This window comes from Hyperolius riggenbachi, chromosome 6 (assembly GCF_040937935.1).
Source record: "Hyperolius riggenbachi isolate aHypRig1 chromosome 6, aHypRig1.pri, whole genome shotgun sequence".
Taxonomy (NCBI): Eukaryota; Metazoa; Chordata; class Amphibia; order Anura; family Hyperoliidae; genus Hyperolius; species Hyperolius riggenbachi.
In genome coordinates, this window is record NC_090651.1 from 78,509,453 (window position 1) to 78,525,022 (window position 15,570).

Below are 15,570 nucleotides of genomic sequence, written 5' to 3' on the forward strand. Positions count from 1 at the left end.
ATGGACTGTAGTGATTGGAGGAGGAGGGAGTGGTCAACAGTGTCAAATGCTGCAGAGAGGTCAAGGAGGAGCAGGATGGAATAACTGCCTTTGGCCTTGGCAAGGGTAAGGTCGTTGACCACCTTGGCGAGGGCTGTTTCAGTTGAGTGCGCAGGTCGGAATCCAGACTGTAGGGGGTCAAGTAGGGCATTGGTGTTGATGTATTGGGTAATGCGCTGATGGACTAGGCGTTCGAGGAGTTTAGAAGCATAGGGAAGGAGGGAGATTGGGCGGTAGTTTGAGGGTAGGGATGGGTCGAGTGAGGGTTTTTTCAGCAGGGGAAGCACAGTGGCCTGTTTGAATGCTTTGGGGAAGATGCCTGTGGAAAGGGAGAGATTGAACAAGGAGGTGAGGACTGGGGCCAGGTCAGAGAAGTGGGGACGAAGAGTATTCGCGGGTACCGGATCACAGGGAGAGGATGTGGGGGGGGAAGCCACTAGCAGCAGGCTGACTTCATCAATGGTGGCAGGAGCAAAAGAGGCGAGGGGTGGATGAGACAAGGGAGCCGCTGGGAGGGAAGGCAAGGGGACAACCTGAGACGCATTGGTAAGGGAGGGATGGAGGAGGGAAATTTCATTGCGTATTGTTGCAATTTTAGTGGTGAAGTGGTTGGCAAGGTCATTGGCTGAGAGGGAGGAGCTGGGAGGGGGAGGAGTGGGGTTGAGGAGGGAATTGAAGGTAGCAAAAAGCTGTCGAGGGTTGGAAGCTTGGGTTACAATCAGTGCTGCAAAGTACCTTTGTTTAGCCTCGGAGAGGGCAGTGTGGAAGAGTAACAGTTTGGCCTTGTAATCTAGGAAGTCAGCATTGAGATGTGATTTCCTCCATTTCCGTTCGGCTGCTCGAGTTTCTTTCCTGAGGTTACGTGTGTGGGTGTTGTGCCAGGGTTGGGGGTTGGGGGGCTTGATAGGGCGGAAGATTGAGGGGGCAGCTTGATCTAAAGCAGATGAGAGGGCAAGGTTATATTGTGCAGCCGCTTCATTGGGGCATGTTAGGGTGGGTAGGTGGGAGGAGAGGGAGAGAAGGGGACTTGCTAGGACATTTGGGCTGAGATTACGTAGGTCTCTCTGCCATCGACCAGGCTGAGGGGTGGGGAGAGAAGTTGTTGGTGGGGAGATAGTGAAGGTGAGGAGGTGATGGTCAGAGATAGGGAAAGGTGCGATGTCCAGGTTGCTGAGGGAGGTGGACTTTGAGAATATGAGGTCAAGAGTATGACCAGCGCGGTGGGTGGTGGAATTTGTGTGCTGAGAGAGACCAAGGGATTTGGTGAGGGAGAGTAGCTGCTTGGCAGCAGTGGAGATAGGCTCATCGATAGGTAAGTTGAAATCCCCGAGTATGATGGTGGGGAGGTCAGATGACAGGATGTGGGGGAGCCAGGAGGCCAGGTTGTCCAGGAAGAGTGAAGTTGGAGCAGATGGGGGGTGATATAGGACCGCAATGATGGCTGGGAGAGGTTGGTACAGGCGGATTACATGGGCCTCGAAGGATGAGAAATGCAGGGAAGGGGGCGGTGATAGGACCCGGAAGGTGCAGGGTGCGGAGAGAAGCAGACCCACTCCTCCTCCAGACCTGTTGTCAGGTCTGGGGGTGTGACTGAGATGCAGTCCCCCATAGGAGAGAGCAGCGGCTGCGGTACAGTCAGAGGGGGTGAGCCATGTCTCTGTGAGGGCGAGGAAGGTGAGGGATTTAGAGAGGAAGAGCTCATGGATGGATGTGAGCTTGTTGCGGACAGATCTGGCATTCCATAGACCACAAAACAGAGGGAGAGAGTGCCTGGGGGTTGTATGGATGGGAATGAGATTATTATGGTGTGGTCTGCGGATGCAAGAGTGTGGAGGGGCTGGAAGGGGGTTGGCTGGGGGTTTGGGGACCAGTGGGGGTCTAGGAATGGGTGGGTTGAGGATGGAGGGAGAAAGCACTGGGACCAGCTGGAAAAGCAGGTGGAGGAATAGCATGTGGTAGTGGTGGAGGGGTGGCAAAGGGTTGGTAGGAATATGGTGGGTGAAGTGTGGGTGAGCCAGAGAAAGGACTGGGGGGAAGGGGTGCATTACGTTGTGTGGAGAGGAGGCTGGCAGTGGTTTGGACAGAGGTAGATGTGTAGAGAACGGTGGAAGATGCATGGAGTAGGAGAGAGGAAGCAATGTGTGTGAGGTTTGGATAGTGATCAGGAATGCAGGTGAGGCTAAAAGATTGAGGAAGTTACCTTGGTGTAATGCTGATTTCTGCTGAATTGCTGTTGAATTCTGGTAAATTCTGGTTAATTTCCACCCTTTGAAACGACCCGAAGTCGGCCGGCCCGACTACCAGACCTCCTGATATACACACAGCATCAGAGCAAATGAGTAATCAGGATGGTCTGGCAGACGATTTGCAATTAAGCAGGGGGGAGGGCCACTATAGTCTCCTGCAAATCAAACAAGCTTGTAGGTGTTACAACTTTGTTTGAAATTACAGATAGGCCAGCAGTGTGAAACAAAAGCCAGAATTTCAATAGCAAGTAGTAAATTACAATGTAAATATGTTACATAGGCGCTACTAATATGAAAAGCAGAGCAGGACAGCAGAAATGAGCCACATGTAATATATTAGAGATGAAACATACACAGCAGATGGATGCAGCAGGAATCTGTTTCAAATTGAGTGCAGGTCAGATTAGAGATGAAACATACACAGCAGATGGATGCAGCAGGAATCGGTTTCAAATTGAGTGCAGGTCAGATTAGAGATGAAACATACACAGCAGATGGATGCAGCAGGAATCGGTTTCAAATTGAGTGCAGGTCAATTTGAAACCGATTAAATAAATACTCTTTATTCTGTAAAGTAGTATTTCTCAACATTTTATTGAATGTTACCCCTTTTAAAACCCTGTACTCACCAAGTACACCCCAGCATAGTGAACATTATCACAAGTACTCCTTGACAAATATTTATTTAATCGTAGTTCATGATAATTGGTTCTAAACTATTTCCAAGCATTTACTATTGCTTTTAATTAGTTAACACACTAATCTGGTGTTTTTTAAATAAGATTTATCATTTTCTAAAACTCTAAATTTGTTATTCTTGGTCAAGTATATCAAGCCTGAGTACCCCCTGGAGCCATCAGAAGTACCCCCTGAGGTACGCGTACCACACGTTGAGAACCTAGGGTGTAAAGCAATGATGGGAAATTTTATTTATTTATTGTATTTATAAAGCGCCAACATATTAGTTAAAGTCTGTCTTATGTTTGCTGAGAGAGGGGATGTTATGAAGGTGTGGGCTCTTTTATACTGAAAATCGCAAATACAATTTGCGATTTTTCTGTGTTTTTCTTTGGATGTTATGAATGCAGAAGATAGGCAGCATATGTTTGCGATCATGCAAAATCAGATCGCAATTGGATTGCAGTGGTAGAAAAGGGTTCATGCCATTTTTCTTACTACAAATATGTCCTTGCGTTCTGTGATTTGCATGTGATCGGAAACCGATTGAAAAACGCAGCAAATCGCATCTGGTTTAAAAGAGCCCTGAGGGACATCATCCGACATGCTCAATCAGGTGCGCTGTGGTAACGGCTCATGATATTGGGAACAACGTAACTAAACCCCCAGCGCTGTCCCCCTCCCAATGTAAAATGGGCCTGCCCAGTGCAGTATACTTTACCTGTCCGTGTCTGCAGCTGGCTCCGGGCACCATCCGCAATCCATCTACACACGCCCCATGTGGTTGCCGTAGTAATGTGAGCGCATGTGTTACGTCACACTCGCGCATGTATATGGCGGAAACCACGTGAAGTGCATGTATCCAGATTGCAGTTGACACCTGGAGTCAGTGGTGGATACAGGCAGGTATAGCGGTCTGGGTTTCGGGGGGGAGCATCACAAGGCCGATTCCCAAGAGATTTATTTCATGCTGCAATTCATCTGGAATCGGTCTGTGGTGTACGGGCAGCTGTCAGATCGCTCTCTAATCAGATTCGATCAGAGAGAAATCTGTCCCTTGGTCGGTCTGCCCATACATCGTCAAATCTATGGGCACCTTTATTCTCTCCTAGTGTCAATTTAACCACTAGGCCTTGTTTCCATCTGTGCGCTTCTATCCGCTTTTTATCAGCACATCAATGTTACAGATTGATACATGTTGATGAAAAGCGGACGGAAGCGGACAGAAGCGCATAGATGGAAACAAGGCCTAAGTCTATCTGGACAGATATATCCCCCGATCACTGAATGGGAATATAATTCCCTTTCACTGGTCTAAGTCCCCCGCAGGAACAACGACGCTTTCTAATCAGAGAGCGCTGTATTTCTGCAAATATAGTTCCTGGTAGCGTGATCGGACGCTCCAAGACTTTTTTTCACTGTTTGATAGTTACCTAAGGGTCTGAACTTTTTAAATATACATGTCAAGAGAGTATCTTATTATATTTTTTTAAAATTATAAGCTTGTAAATAGATGTCTTTACTTTATGAATGCTCCATGAAGGTCAAGCAAATATACCAGAATGCCCAAAATGCAAATTCTAGACCTAGAAGCTTATATTGTTAGGATTTTCCCCTCCGCATCAAAGTCTCTCACAAAGGGTGTATGAGCCCCCCCTGCTGTTGTAAGAAGGCAGTGCTGGATTTTTACTGTCTTAAGACACATACATACACTCAACAGCGGTCTTTCAAGCCCAATCTACACGATACGATTCTTTGTGCGATTCTATTACGGTTCTGTTTAGGATCAGATTAAATCCGACATGTCCGATCAGAATTCGATTCGATTTGCCATTGCAAAACAATGGTGAATCAAATCCCGATCGCACACGTCTGATTTAATCGGATCGTGAATAGAATCGCACAAAGAATCGTATCGTGTAGATGGGGCTTAAGGTTCTAACAACTTTTCTTGTGAAACACCTAAAAAAAATCTCTGGCTATTGTTCAAGCAGCTGATAAGACTGATAAGAAGTCAATTCAATATTTGGATTGAGTTCTTATCAGTCTTATCAGCTGCTTGAACAATAGCCCGAGATTTTTTTTAGGTGTTTCACAAGAAAAGTTGTGAGAGCCTAATGCTGAATACACCCGTTGCGATTTCCCGCGCGATTCGCAGGATCGATTCCATCTATTCGATTAATTCCAACATGTTCGATCGTGTTTCGATGGATACAGCCGTCGATTTTCACGTGGGAAATCGCAACGTGTGTATTCAGCATAAAAGACCGCTGTTGTGTGTGTATGGGGCTTTACTGTTTGTTGCCAGTAGATGGCAGCCAAAGCTTGCCAGGCTTTGAGGAGTAGAAGAAGCGTCTCTTCTTTTGGTAATAGGTCATTCCAGAGATGTAGGCAGCTCTATTGTGGTTGTGGTGAAGCAGCTGCTCCCACTAGCCTAAAACAATAGCTGTAATAATAAACGACTCTGTTCACAGAATTGTCTTCACCAGCCATTACAAGGTACCACAGACTCTACTCTGTTCAGGATTCCTTAACATGTCTAAATGCTTCAGTGCTCAGAGAGAGGATTGTATGGATTTATTTCACATTCATTTCTCTGAGCTAACCTGTATATTTCTCTATCTACCAAATAATGAACTGCAGTACAGAGTATTCAGTGGAGAATAAACCACATTTATGGCACCACTACTGCAAGATTCAGCGTAGCACGTTGTGGTTATCAAAACGCAAGGTAAAATAGAACTCTATTTAAAGAGACACTGAAGCAAGAATAATTCAGAGCTCATAGTGCCCCTGCTAAACCGCCGCTATCCCGCGGCTAAACGGGGGTCCCTTCACTCCCATGATTTATTCTCGCTTCAGACTCTCTTTAAAGGAAACAAACAAACAAACAAAAAATATATCCATATATCTCTATCGATTTGACCAAAGTGGTCTTTTAACGTTTTTTCCCCTTTGATTTGCTGTATGCCCTTGCCGGGGGAAATGCTCCTAGCTCCTGTGGCTTCACTGATGTCTGGACTGGAACACCACCAGCTGAGGCACACTCCAAAACAAAAAGTTTTCATTAGAGTTCTTTTTTAGCTTTCGTTTTTAGCCATACCAAGTGTGAATAGGCTTCTTAAAACAGAAGGTATTTGCGATAATTCAGCTTAAAGTGAACATCTGTGGTTACCCACAATGCACCGATACTGAATATGCAAATGATCTCTATGCCCCCGAAGCCAGGCTTACATCCAGATCCGCTGGTGTATAGCAAGCCTATAGCTTATACATTTTACAGAGCCACATCAACCCAACATGCAGACAGCCTGTAAAATGTGTAAGCTATAGGCTTGCTAATACACCAGAAGTTCTGGATGTAAGCTTCAGGGCCATTAAGAGATAATTTGCATATTTATTAGTGGTACAGAGTAACCACAGTTGTTCACTTAAAGTTGAATTATCACAAATACCGTCTGTTTTAAGAAGGCTATTCACACTAAGCATTGCTTTTTAGCAGGAGGGCTTTTTGGTCTCTTTAACCAGCTGGGTGGTATGGACGAGCTCAGCTCGTCCATTACCGCCGAGGGTGCCGCTCAGGCCCTGCTGGCCCGATTTCAATCAAATAAAAAGGAGCGCATGCAGCCGGCACTTTGCCAGCCGCGTGTCCTACCTGATTGCCGCCGCAGCGCGGCGATGCGCCGCGTGCAGTGGCGAAAGAGGGTCCCCCCAGCCGCCCGAGCCCAGCGCAGCCGGACCAAACAGTTCCGGCCAGCGCTAAGGGCTGGATCGAAGGCGGCTGACGTCAGTGACGTCACTCCGCTCGTCGCCATGGCGACGAAAGCATAACAAGAAGGGCCGCTCATCGCGACCTTTCTAGTTACTTCTGATCGCCGGAGGCGATCAGAAGTACGCATTAGGAGTGCCCTCTAGTGAGCTTTCATGCAGCAACTTTCAGTTGGCTGCATACAATAGTTTTTGTTTTATTAAAAAAAAAACGTCCGGTCGCCAGCCTGGCGATCTTAATAGAACGCCAGGCTGGTTAAACCCCCTGTAGTTCTAGGTCGATTGGGGGTGCGGCATGTGCATCAGGAGACCGACAGCCCATGGTATTGCAATGTATCGAACAGTGCGCTGCAGTTCAATTAATTTTCATTAGATTCCCTGCTGGAATCTATTAAAAATTATAGTGCAGTGTGTGGTAGGAATCAATTCCTTCCTGAATCAATTCAATAGGTTGGCAACCTATTGAATAGGTATAGGCAGCTTTACATGACTTTTTCAGTGCTAAGTATTGTGACCTTGCTAAAGCATTGTTATATGAATCTGTGTGTGAATTTGTTGCTGGGAGCATTGTGCTGCATTGGTAAGACTAATGACACCTTATAAAGTGCATGTGAATAATGTATAATATTTCTTTAATCCAGCCACGGACACAGAGCAGACAGGTAACTGGACCTCACTTCCTGTCTGCATGTTCGCTTTGTGCGTCCAGCACAGCTTTATAAGCATCTCATGTGACATGCAAGAACTCATTTATCAAAGCATCTGTAAGTATACAATTGCTGTAGTCAGCAGTTAGCTGTAGCCGTAGGTTAGAGAATTCCTGATCATGATTAAAAGTGAAAATCCGATTGGCTGCAATAGAACAGTAAAGTCTGCTTTACTTACAGAACCTTTAATAAATGAGGGCTAGCAAGCTTCTAATGTGCTCACTGTGACACTGTCTACTGTGGAGTGATATTTCCTGCATTTGTATTGTTTCCATCACAGCACTGCAGCTTTGGGGACATCGTGTACCGTTGTGTTTTATTTGATGCTATGTGTTTGTGTGTTGTCTTCCTTCTCTGTTGTACTCACCGGTGAATTCTATTGGTCGTCAAGATACAGGGGTGATTCAATGTACTTATTGCATTACTTGCTTTTTATTCTTAAATATCCAGCCATATAGGTTTAGTATAGAAAGGTGTCTGGTGCTACTGCAAAGTCTGGAAATGGGTAATTTTCCTGATTTTTCTATAAGGCTGTAGTGTTTGTGTTCTGCTTTCACCATGCATTTGCAGCTTATGCTCTTTGATTGCACTACATTCACCATCATGCCGAGGGATGGAACTAAAATTTTTGAAAGGCTTCTGTTAAAAAAAAATCCACAGGTTCTTTTCCAGCCGTATAACTAAAAAGTAGCATGTTAAGAATGAGGCTTTTACAAAAATATAATATCATGCTTGACAAAAAAGCAACAATGAACCCAAAATTACATTCCTCCTTTGGACCTGTTCAGAACTCCAGCACTGCGCATTCTTCAAACATGCTCCAGAAATGTTGGTCAAGAGCAACATGGAAATCCCATGTACATCTGCCCTCATGGATGTAAATGTACACAACTTTATACTACTCAGCTGTTCCACTTCATCTCGCCATCTCTCCTCACTCAACTCTCTTCAACTGGCCATACACTAAAGGTGGCCATACATCAGGTGACTTGGTGGCTGATCGACCATCCGATTCGATCATTATAATCAGATGAAAATCTGTGCCGCCAAGTGCATGTCCGATGTACAATGCAACCTATTTCGGGCCGAAATTGGTTGCATGTATCGTTTGGACATGCTGCAAGATGTAGGGCCGACTTACTCGATCAGGTGCGAAGCGGTAACGGGGAGCGATATCGGGACAAATGTGACTAAACCCCTGCCGCTGGTCCCGCAGTGTATAAATGTGAATTTATACATTACCTGTCCTGTGTTCCAGTGCCCGCCAGTCTTCCAAATCCGCCAATCTTCCATTAGCCCCATACATGCTGCCGGCACATAGCACTTGATTCCTTTCTGAAAATAATCAATTCAGAAGGAATCTATTCCTACCCCGCATATCACATAAATTTCCAATAGATTCCAGCAGGGAATCCATTGAAAATCGATCGAACTGCAGAATTGCACTGTTGCCAATCTCCCAATGCTCTTGCCCCGATCAACCTAAATTTTCTACCTTGTCCAGTTGATATTTGTTCAAAATCAATCAAATATTGATCTCTCTCTAAAAAGACACCCACACTCCCACCTGTCTGCTTATGTGGATATTGTCCAACATGTATTCTTTTTTGAACTGATCTTTGCAAGAATATACGTTTGTGCTTTGTTGACAGCTCCTTGATGTGGTAATGGGTTAATCCTCCTATAGGTCATCCTACTATTTCTTCTTCCCATCTCTTGTGATGTGTCATAGCAAAGTGCTGGCCTGGCGATGTGTGTAAATTGTTCATACAATGCTTCTTTCCCTCATTCTAGTTGTTTTCACTTGCGGTGCTGGATTCTGAGCCATCACCTGTGGTAGGATTAGACCCCATGTAACCCTTTTGTTTCTCATTTCAGGACAGATGGACGCCGCTGGTCTTTGGCATCTCTGCCTTCCTCTGGATATGGTACCAACACTCCCAGTTCCACTGTCTCAGTAAGTGCATTCTGGAATGTGACTGTGCCCACCTGCCCAGTGTCCCTTGTCTGCTCCTCGCTGGTGCCAGTCTGATCTATTGCTCCCCTTGTGATGCTGCTGCTTGTCTGAGTTACCACAAGGTAGTTCCATGTAATCTGGAGTAATCAGGAACACTGCCGTTTAGTCTAAAGCTGGGTACATCCCATCGAGTTTTTACATCCGATCCTTTTTCTGATCGAGAAAATGATCGTATCAGTCAAAAAAGTAAGCAGAGCAGACTGTTAACTGAATATTGGGTCATACGCTCTTAAAGCTCTGCATTTTTATTTTTGTGGAACATCTGATATAAAATTTGAACATTGAATGTAGCTAGAGACAATGGGATGAGTGACACAAGGGACGCCAAAGAGTATTATGCCTGGTACACACTATGCAATTTCCCATCAGATCGACTGGTCGAATCGATAATTTCTGACAGGTCCATTCAGATTTCCTATTGGTTTTCTGATTGATTTTGTACAGAAGTGATCTGTCTGATATTATTGATTTGTCCCGTCGAATGGAGGGGAAATTGCATGGTGTGTACCAGGCCATTACACATAAGCTTCAGGTTATTCTGCCCCTGTAGCAGACACGGAACACTTCATCCTGTAGCTGAAGTTGCTGCTATCATTAAAGTTATCATTAAAGAAGGTGGTTGGAAAATTAGAATCTATTATGTGGACGGGGATTTGCACTAGTTGTTTCACCACAAGTCTTAAGCCGCAAGTAAAACCGTTTTAGTTGACAGCTAATATTGAATAAAAGCCTTTGGCTTCAAATTTTCGATCTCAGTGGACTGCTGTAGAGGAGGATTTGTCTTCGGAACAGGTAATTTTGGACACAATGTGCACCATATAAATTGGGCAGAGGCGGTGACTCAAGGTAGCAGGAGGGCAGTTCCACTACTTTGTGTCTAAACCCCAGACAGCAGCGGTTGTAAGATTAGCAGTTCTGGATACTTGCTAGGTTAGTGTTGGACATTGGTGGGGGGGAGGGGGGGTTGGCATAGATAGGGGGAAGGTTAGTGTAGGGATAGGATAACGATATAATATCAGTAATGGCACCGATATTCTACTCTCGATAAGAAGCCATAGTATAATATTGGTAACATTACCAATATTCGATGGCTGGCAATATCTCGCACCCAAAGTACCATGTGGCGCTTTTAAATGTGCATGTTGCCTTCAGGGTACACCTGTACACATGCTGGATTTTCTCCCAGAACAATCGAGAGCAATCCTTTTGCCTGCCACATACATGTACCAGCGCTCATGGAGAAGAATGTGATCCGTTTGATCAGGTGATTGATTAATAAACCTCTGATTTGCTTTGATCACTTCCTGCTCATAACTAGTGAATCAAAGGCTTACAAATGTATCACCTGATCAAACTAATGATGTTTCCTACTGAAATTCTGAAACACTCGAGCAACACAAGTCAGTAGGGAGGTTACCTGTTCATTCATTTCGGCTGCTCCCATTGTCTTGCATTAAAATTGTAGCAAAGGAGCCGCGATCGTGTTTTTTTTTTTATCACGCAACTTTAATGCAAGTCAAAGGGATTGTGTTTTTAAAAACGTAAATGGATTGAAAAGCCCTCTGCTGTTTGGCACAGCCCTGGTTGTAGCTTATAAGCTTATCAGTGCTGTTTGGGGTAACAAATATACCATGTCTTTCAGTATCCAAACTGTTCCAGTGTATCTACAACTTTCTCCTCAGAGTCTGTTATGTGATATTCTTTTTCCGGTTTGCAGTTACAGCTGATCGAGGGGATAACTGGGAAGGGGAAAGCAGCTCATATATTGTTCCCGCACCCCACACATAAGGGCCCCAGTAAGGGATCTCCTAGTCTTAGGGCAGTAGTAAAGCCATGTGACCGCTTGTCGTGCTCATTGTATCCTGTCGCCCTTTGTTTTTCCTCCTCCGTTCTCCAGCAGTCCTGTATGCATGCGTTTTAGTGTTCTTTTTTCTCTGTGTTTTCTGTACTCAGTCATCATGCTCATCCCAGGAGAAGCTGCACCAGCTGCCATTTCAGCCGACGGCAGACGAGCTGCATTTCCTGACCAAGCATTTCAGCACCGAGAGCATCACCGATGAGGAGGGACGGCGATCACCAGCCATGCGACCCCGATCAAGAAGCCTCAGGTTGGCAAGCTCCTCCTTTTCCTGCTTGTCCCCATCCAATGTACATTTCTTCTCTTATCCTGCTTTTCCCCCACACTGACATCATAACTCCCTTTTTTTTGTCTATTTGCTTTTTCCCTGGTCCTTTAATCTCAGAACACACCTGCAACTTTGGTTAGCTGCAACCATCATCTGTGATTTAGTGTTATTGATCACTGTACAAACATGTTGCTTGGCTTGAACAGGCTGTTCTGCTCCACATAGGGGAGCTGACGAGCAGGAGTGTGTACTGCACAAAATAACAGTAATGAACAGGCATGGTTTTCCAGCTTACCCATTGGCTAGTAATCTGTGCCTGTACACCCACTGGAAAAGCACCAGAAATAAGTCTTCTGATTTACAGCATATGGTAGTTATAGTTGTGTAGAAGCCCATAGCCTGTTTCCTGGTGAATACCCTGCATTGTCTATCCCTTTTAGTCTTTCCCTACCCATCCCCTTAAATGCCTCTCCCAGCTTTATGGCCTCTTTTGTCGTTATTTGACTTCATCTCTGACTGATATCTTATCCCTCCTCTTTCATGCTTATTCCACCAATGAGTCCTGCCTTTTCTTCATGTATCCAAAATATTTCAGCTTCAGCATTGCTCCTGCTAATGAACAGTCCGTATTCATGTCTTTAAATCATTAATCAGTCTTGCCTCTCCTTTTATTTCTTTTTAACGTCACCTCAATATGAATGTCTTCCTCCTTGTTCTGTTTCCTCATCCTTCTGGTCATCCTTCTCCTGCCCTGACTTGTATTTATTCTGACACACTCTGTTTTCCTTTACTATTGCTGATTATTCTGACTTACCTGCCCCTCCCCTTTCTGCCTGCTTGATTCCACCTCTTCCTTACAGATAGTAGCTCCTTCTGGTCAGGCTATGCTTTGCATGATTTTATTTTCTGACATGTCTTGGGTCCTTTCTTGTCCTTTTGAACAGCTGTTTATAATATAGGAATTGTTTACAGTGACATGTTTCTGAAATTACTGTCAAGTGTAGCACAGTACAGTCTATGGCAGAATAAGATGGGCAGGTCGTCAGACAGTTAAAGTGACCTAATAGACTGTAAATCGTAAATCCGTGCTCTTACAGCAGCGCTCTAAGACCATATATCATAAATTCTGATTCATTCACTGCAGCTCTATCTCACAAAACACAGATTTTCCTTAATTGTCTGAATCGCCCCCAGTATTACTCTGTTGGAATCTAAATTGGTCACATTGCTTTTTAGCATACAGGTTAAAAGTGTACCTGAGATTGCTTGATAGAAATAAATGTATATATACCTAGGGTTTCCTCCAGCCTCATTTGGCCTGATCCCTCCCTCACCGTCATTTTTTGCCTTCTTGATACTCTGTAGGCCTTCCGTAAGTTGGCACATGCGCAGTGACGTTGTGCTCCCATGGCTAGGAGTGCTTCGCGCCTGTGCAGTAGTACTGTGCAGGTGCAGAATGCTCCCAGACGCGGGGGGGGCGGCTGTGCGGCGCGCGTGCGCAGGATGCCTCACCTGGCCGAACTTGGAGGTTCCAAGTGGCAGAGGACGGATCAGGCTGAAGGGAGCTGGAGAAAGCCCCAGGTATGTATACATTTTTTCCATCGTGCCATCTCAGGTTCCCTTTAAGCAGCTACAAACAGTCCCTGTTTCCACAGTGGTGACAGTAACATTTTACTGTATACAAACTAAGCAAATTCTTTCTCTTCTACAATGTATCAGAAAATTGCAGCATTATCCAGAAGATGAATGATCAATATCACACCAGAGATTAGCCATAGTAGAGTAGACTCCTCTCATACACAGGTTACCTTAGCAGAGGATAATCAATACTGAGTGAGGCGACATTCCTGGAGGTCGTTAGTTTTCTACATGATCAGTTTGATAGATGAGAGGAAATGTGGGCAATTCATCATATGGAAATGAGAAAGCGGGAAAACAATTATCTTTAAGCTCAGATCCCAACTTAAACCTATGGAAGCAGCTGAAATTATGAATATGAGCGGAAATCACAGGCTGATGGCTAAGCTTAGAGGCCATGCTATAAACAGTACCCTTATTCATTTAGTTTACCAGTGGAGATGGTCAGTGACATGCAAATAATCCTGGCATACATGCAAATTTTATGCAAATTGTGTGCATCTTGAACGTGTATCAATCATTCAAGTGCCCTTCCTGTTTAATTTGTTTTTCTAATTTCATGAAATTGCATCTCATTGACCATCTCTGGTTACTGTAGTGGCTGGAGAGTGTACTGGGTAAGGGCTCTGCCTCTGACACAGGAGACCTGGGTTCAAATCTCGGCTCTTCCTGTTCAGTAAGTTAGCACCGATTCAGTAAGGAGCTCTTTGGGCAAGACTCCATAGCACTGATACTGAGTGTGCTCTAGTGTCTGCCTCGCAAACGCTTTGAGTCCGACAGGAGAAAATCGCTATACAAGAAAAGGAATTCTTACTAATTCTGCAGAGCTGCAGTCCACATGCAGAAGCTCTCTGACACTTTAGGTGGAGCTGCCATTCAGCGATGGTCTGGAATAGTGCAATTCAGCTGCAATAAAACAATTTACACATTCAGATTTATAAACTTCTCTTTCCTCGGTGTAGACCAGAAAAATAACTTGAGGTCTATATGCACAAGTTCAATCTAGTCCTAATGATGTACCGTAGTTTTCAGAACATATGATGCACTTTTTCTTCCCCAAAACCGGGTGTAAAAAAAGTTGGTGCGTCTTATATTCCGAATCGGTAACGATCCTGCTGCCATGCGCCTATCCTCCATCTACGGTCGTCTAACCCCTGTATGCTCTGGTCATCCGTGGGCACTGTCCTTCACACTGCATGACCCCAGCCGCTGCAGTCCTCACCCCCCCCCCCCCAGCTCCGCCTGCAGCTGCTGCATATCTGCCACTGTATACACGCCATCCATCCTGATTACAGCGTCCTTTCTAGTTACCGTTGCCTTGTTACTGTCTGACCTGTCCGCATTGAAATGCACATGTGCCTCAGGTCACTTAGTAACAGGACAACAGTAGCTAGGAAGGATGGCGCGTGTGCAGCAGCTGCCGATGAAGACTGAGGGGGGAGAGTAGCACGGTGGCTGGGCTTAAAGGACGGTGCTCTGAGGACCAAAGTATACAGCGGCAAGATGACTAGAGACAGAGTAGGAGTGGAGTGCAGGATCAGGTGAAGGCCTCCACTGCAGGTATATTGTAGCTGGGGGAAGGTGGGGGGCAGCAGAGTGTAATGTAGTTGGTGGGTGCCATGGGGTAGTGAAGTGTGGCTGGTGGGCATTAGGGATTAGTGTAGTGCAACCTGGGGGGGGGGGGCTTCATCAAGGGTTAGTGTAGCCTGGCAGTGTGGCTTAGACAGCTAGGTGCATCTTGTACTCCTGCTTGTTTTATATTGGGTATGGAGCTTATGGACTCTGACTGGTTAGTTGAGATTTCAAACTCGGTGAGAGAAGTATCAAAGGTCACATGTTTTTTTTAGTTACTTGAAGTATATACCGGTACCTAATATTTCTCAACCGACATGTGAAATATATGGACGGTCCTCCATTTAGTTTGAAGCAGTTAATGAAAACCTTTTTATTCACAGTATTAGCAAAATGCCTGTTTCATAACAGGCACTAGGCCACGCACTGTCCACAGCAGTTTCATTTTTCACTCTTCCTAATTTTTAGTTATAAAACACATAAAAGTATTCTTTGGACCTTCCTAGGTTAAGATACTACATATGCCATAATTTATTACTAGCTGGGCATGTGGTGAACCGTTATTACCAGCGTGCCTGTCTAGCGATTAAATGCGTTTGCTAGTGCAACAGTTCAGGTGCCCTTGTCCTGTACAGCGGTTGCTAGGCAATGGCAGAGCAATCCATCTGTAGAGCATCAGGACCCCAAACTGTTGCCTTAGCGATTGCATCTGATCGCTACAGACGGCAGTCATTAAAGGTGTATGAACAGGTATATGTATTGCAGGGGTTATCAAGGCG

At 45.1% G+C, this 15,570-nt stretch overlaps 1 protein-coding gene across 16 annotated transcripts in view; it reads left to right on the forward strand.

Annotated features, from left to right (window-relative positions):
* Positions 1–15,570, forward strand: part of MAST2 (microtubule associated serine/threonine kinase 2) — a 292,830-nt gene that overhangs the window by 180,111 nt on the left and 97,149 nt on the right. For 10 of the 16 annotated variants that reach the window (XM_068239556.1, XM_068239565.1, XM_068239557.1 and 7 more), the window contains 3 exons: positions 7,373–7,393; positions 9,317–9,395; positions 11,409–11,563. In XM_068239556.1, coding sequence (XP_068095657.1) covers positions 7,373–7,393; positions 9,317–9,395; positions 11,409–11,563 — 255 coding nt within the window. The remainder of the gene's footprint in view (positions 1–7,372; positions 7,394–9,316; positions 9,396–11,408; positions 11,564–15,570) is intronic. The other 6 variants (XM_068239558.1, XM_068239561.1, XM_068239562.1 and 3 more) reach the window with 1 other exon arrangement.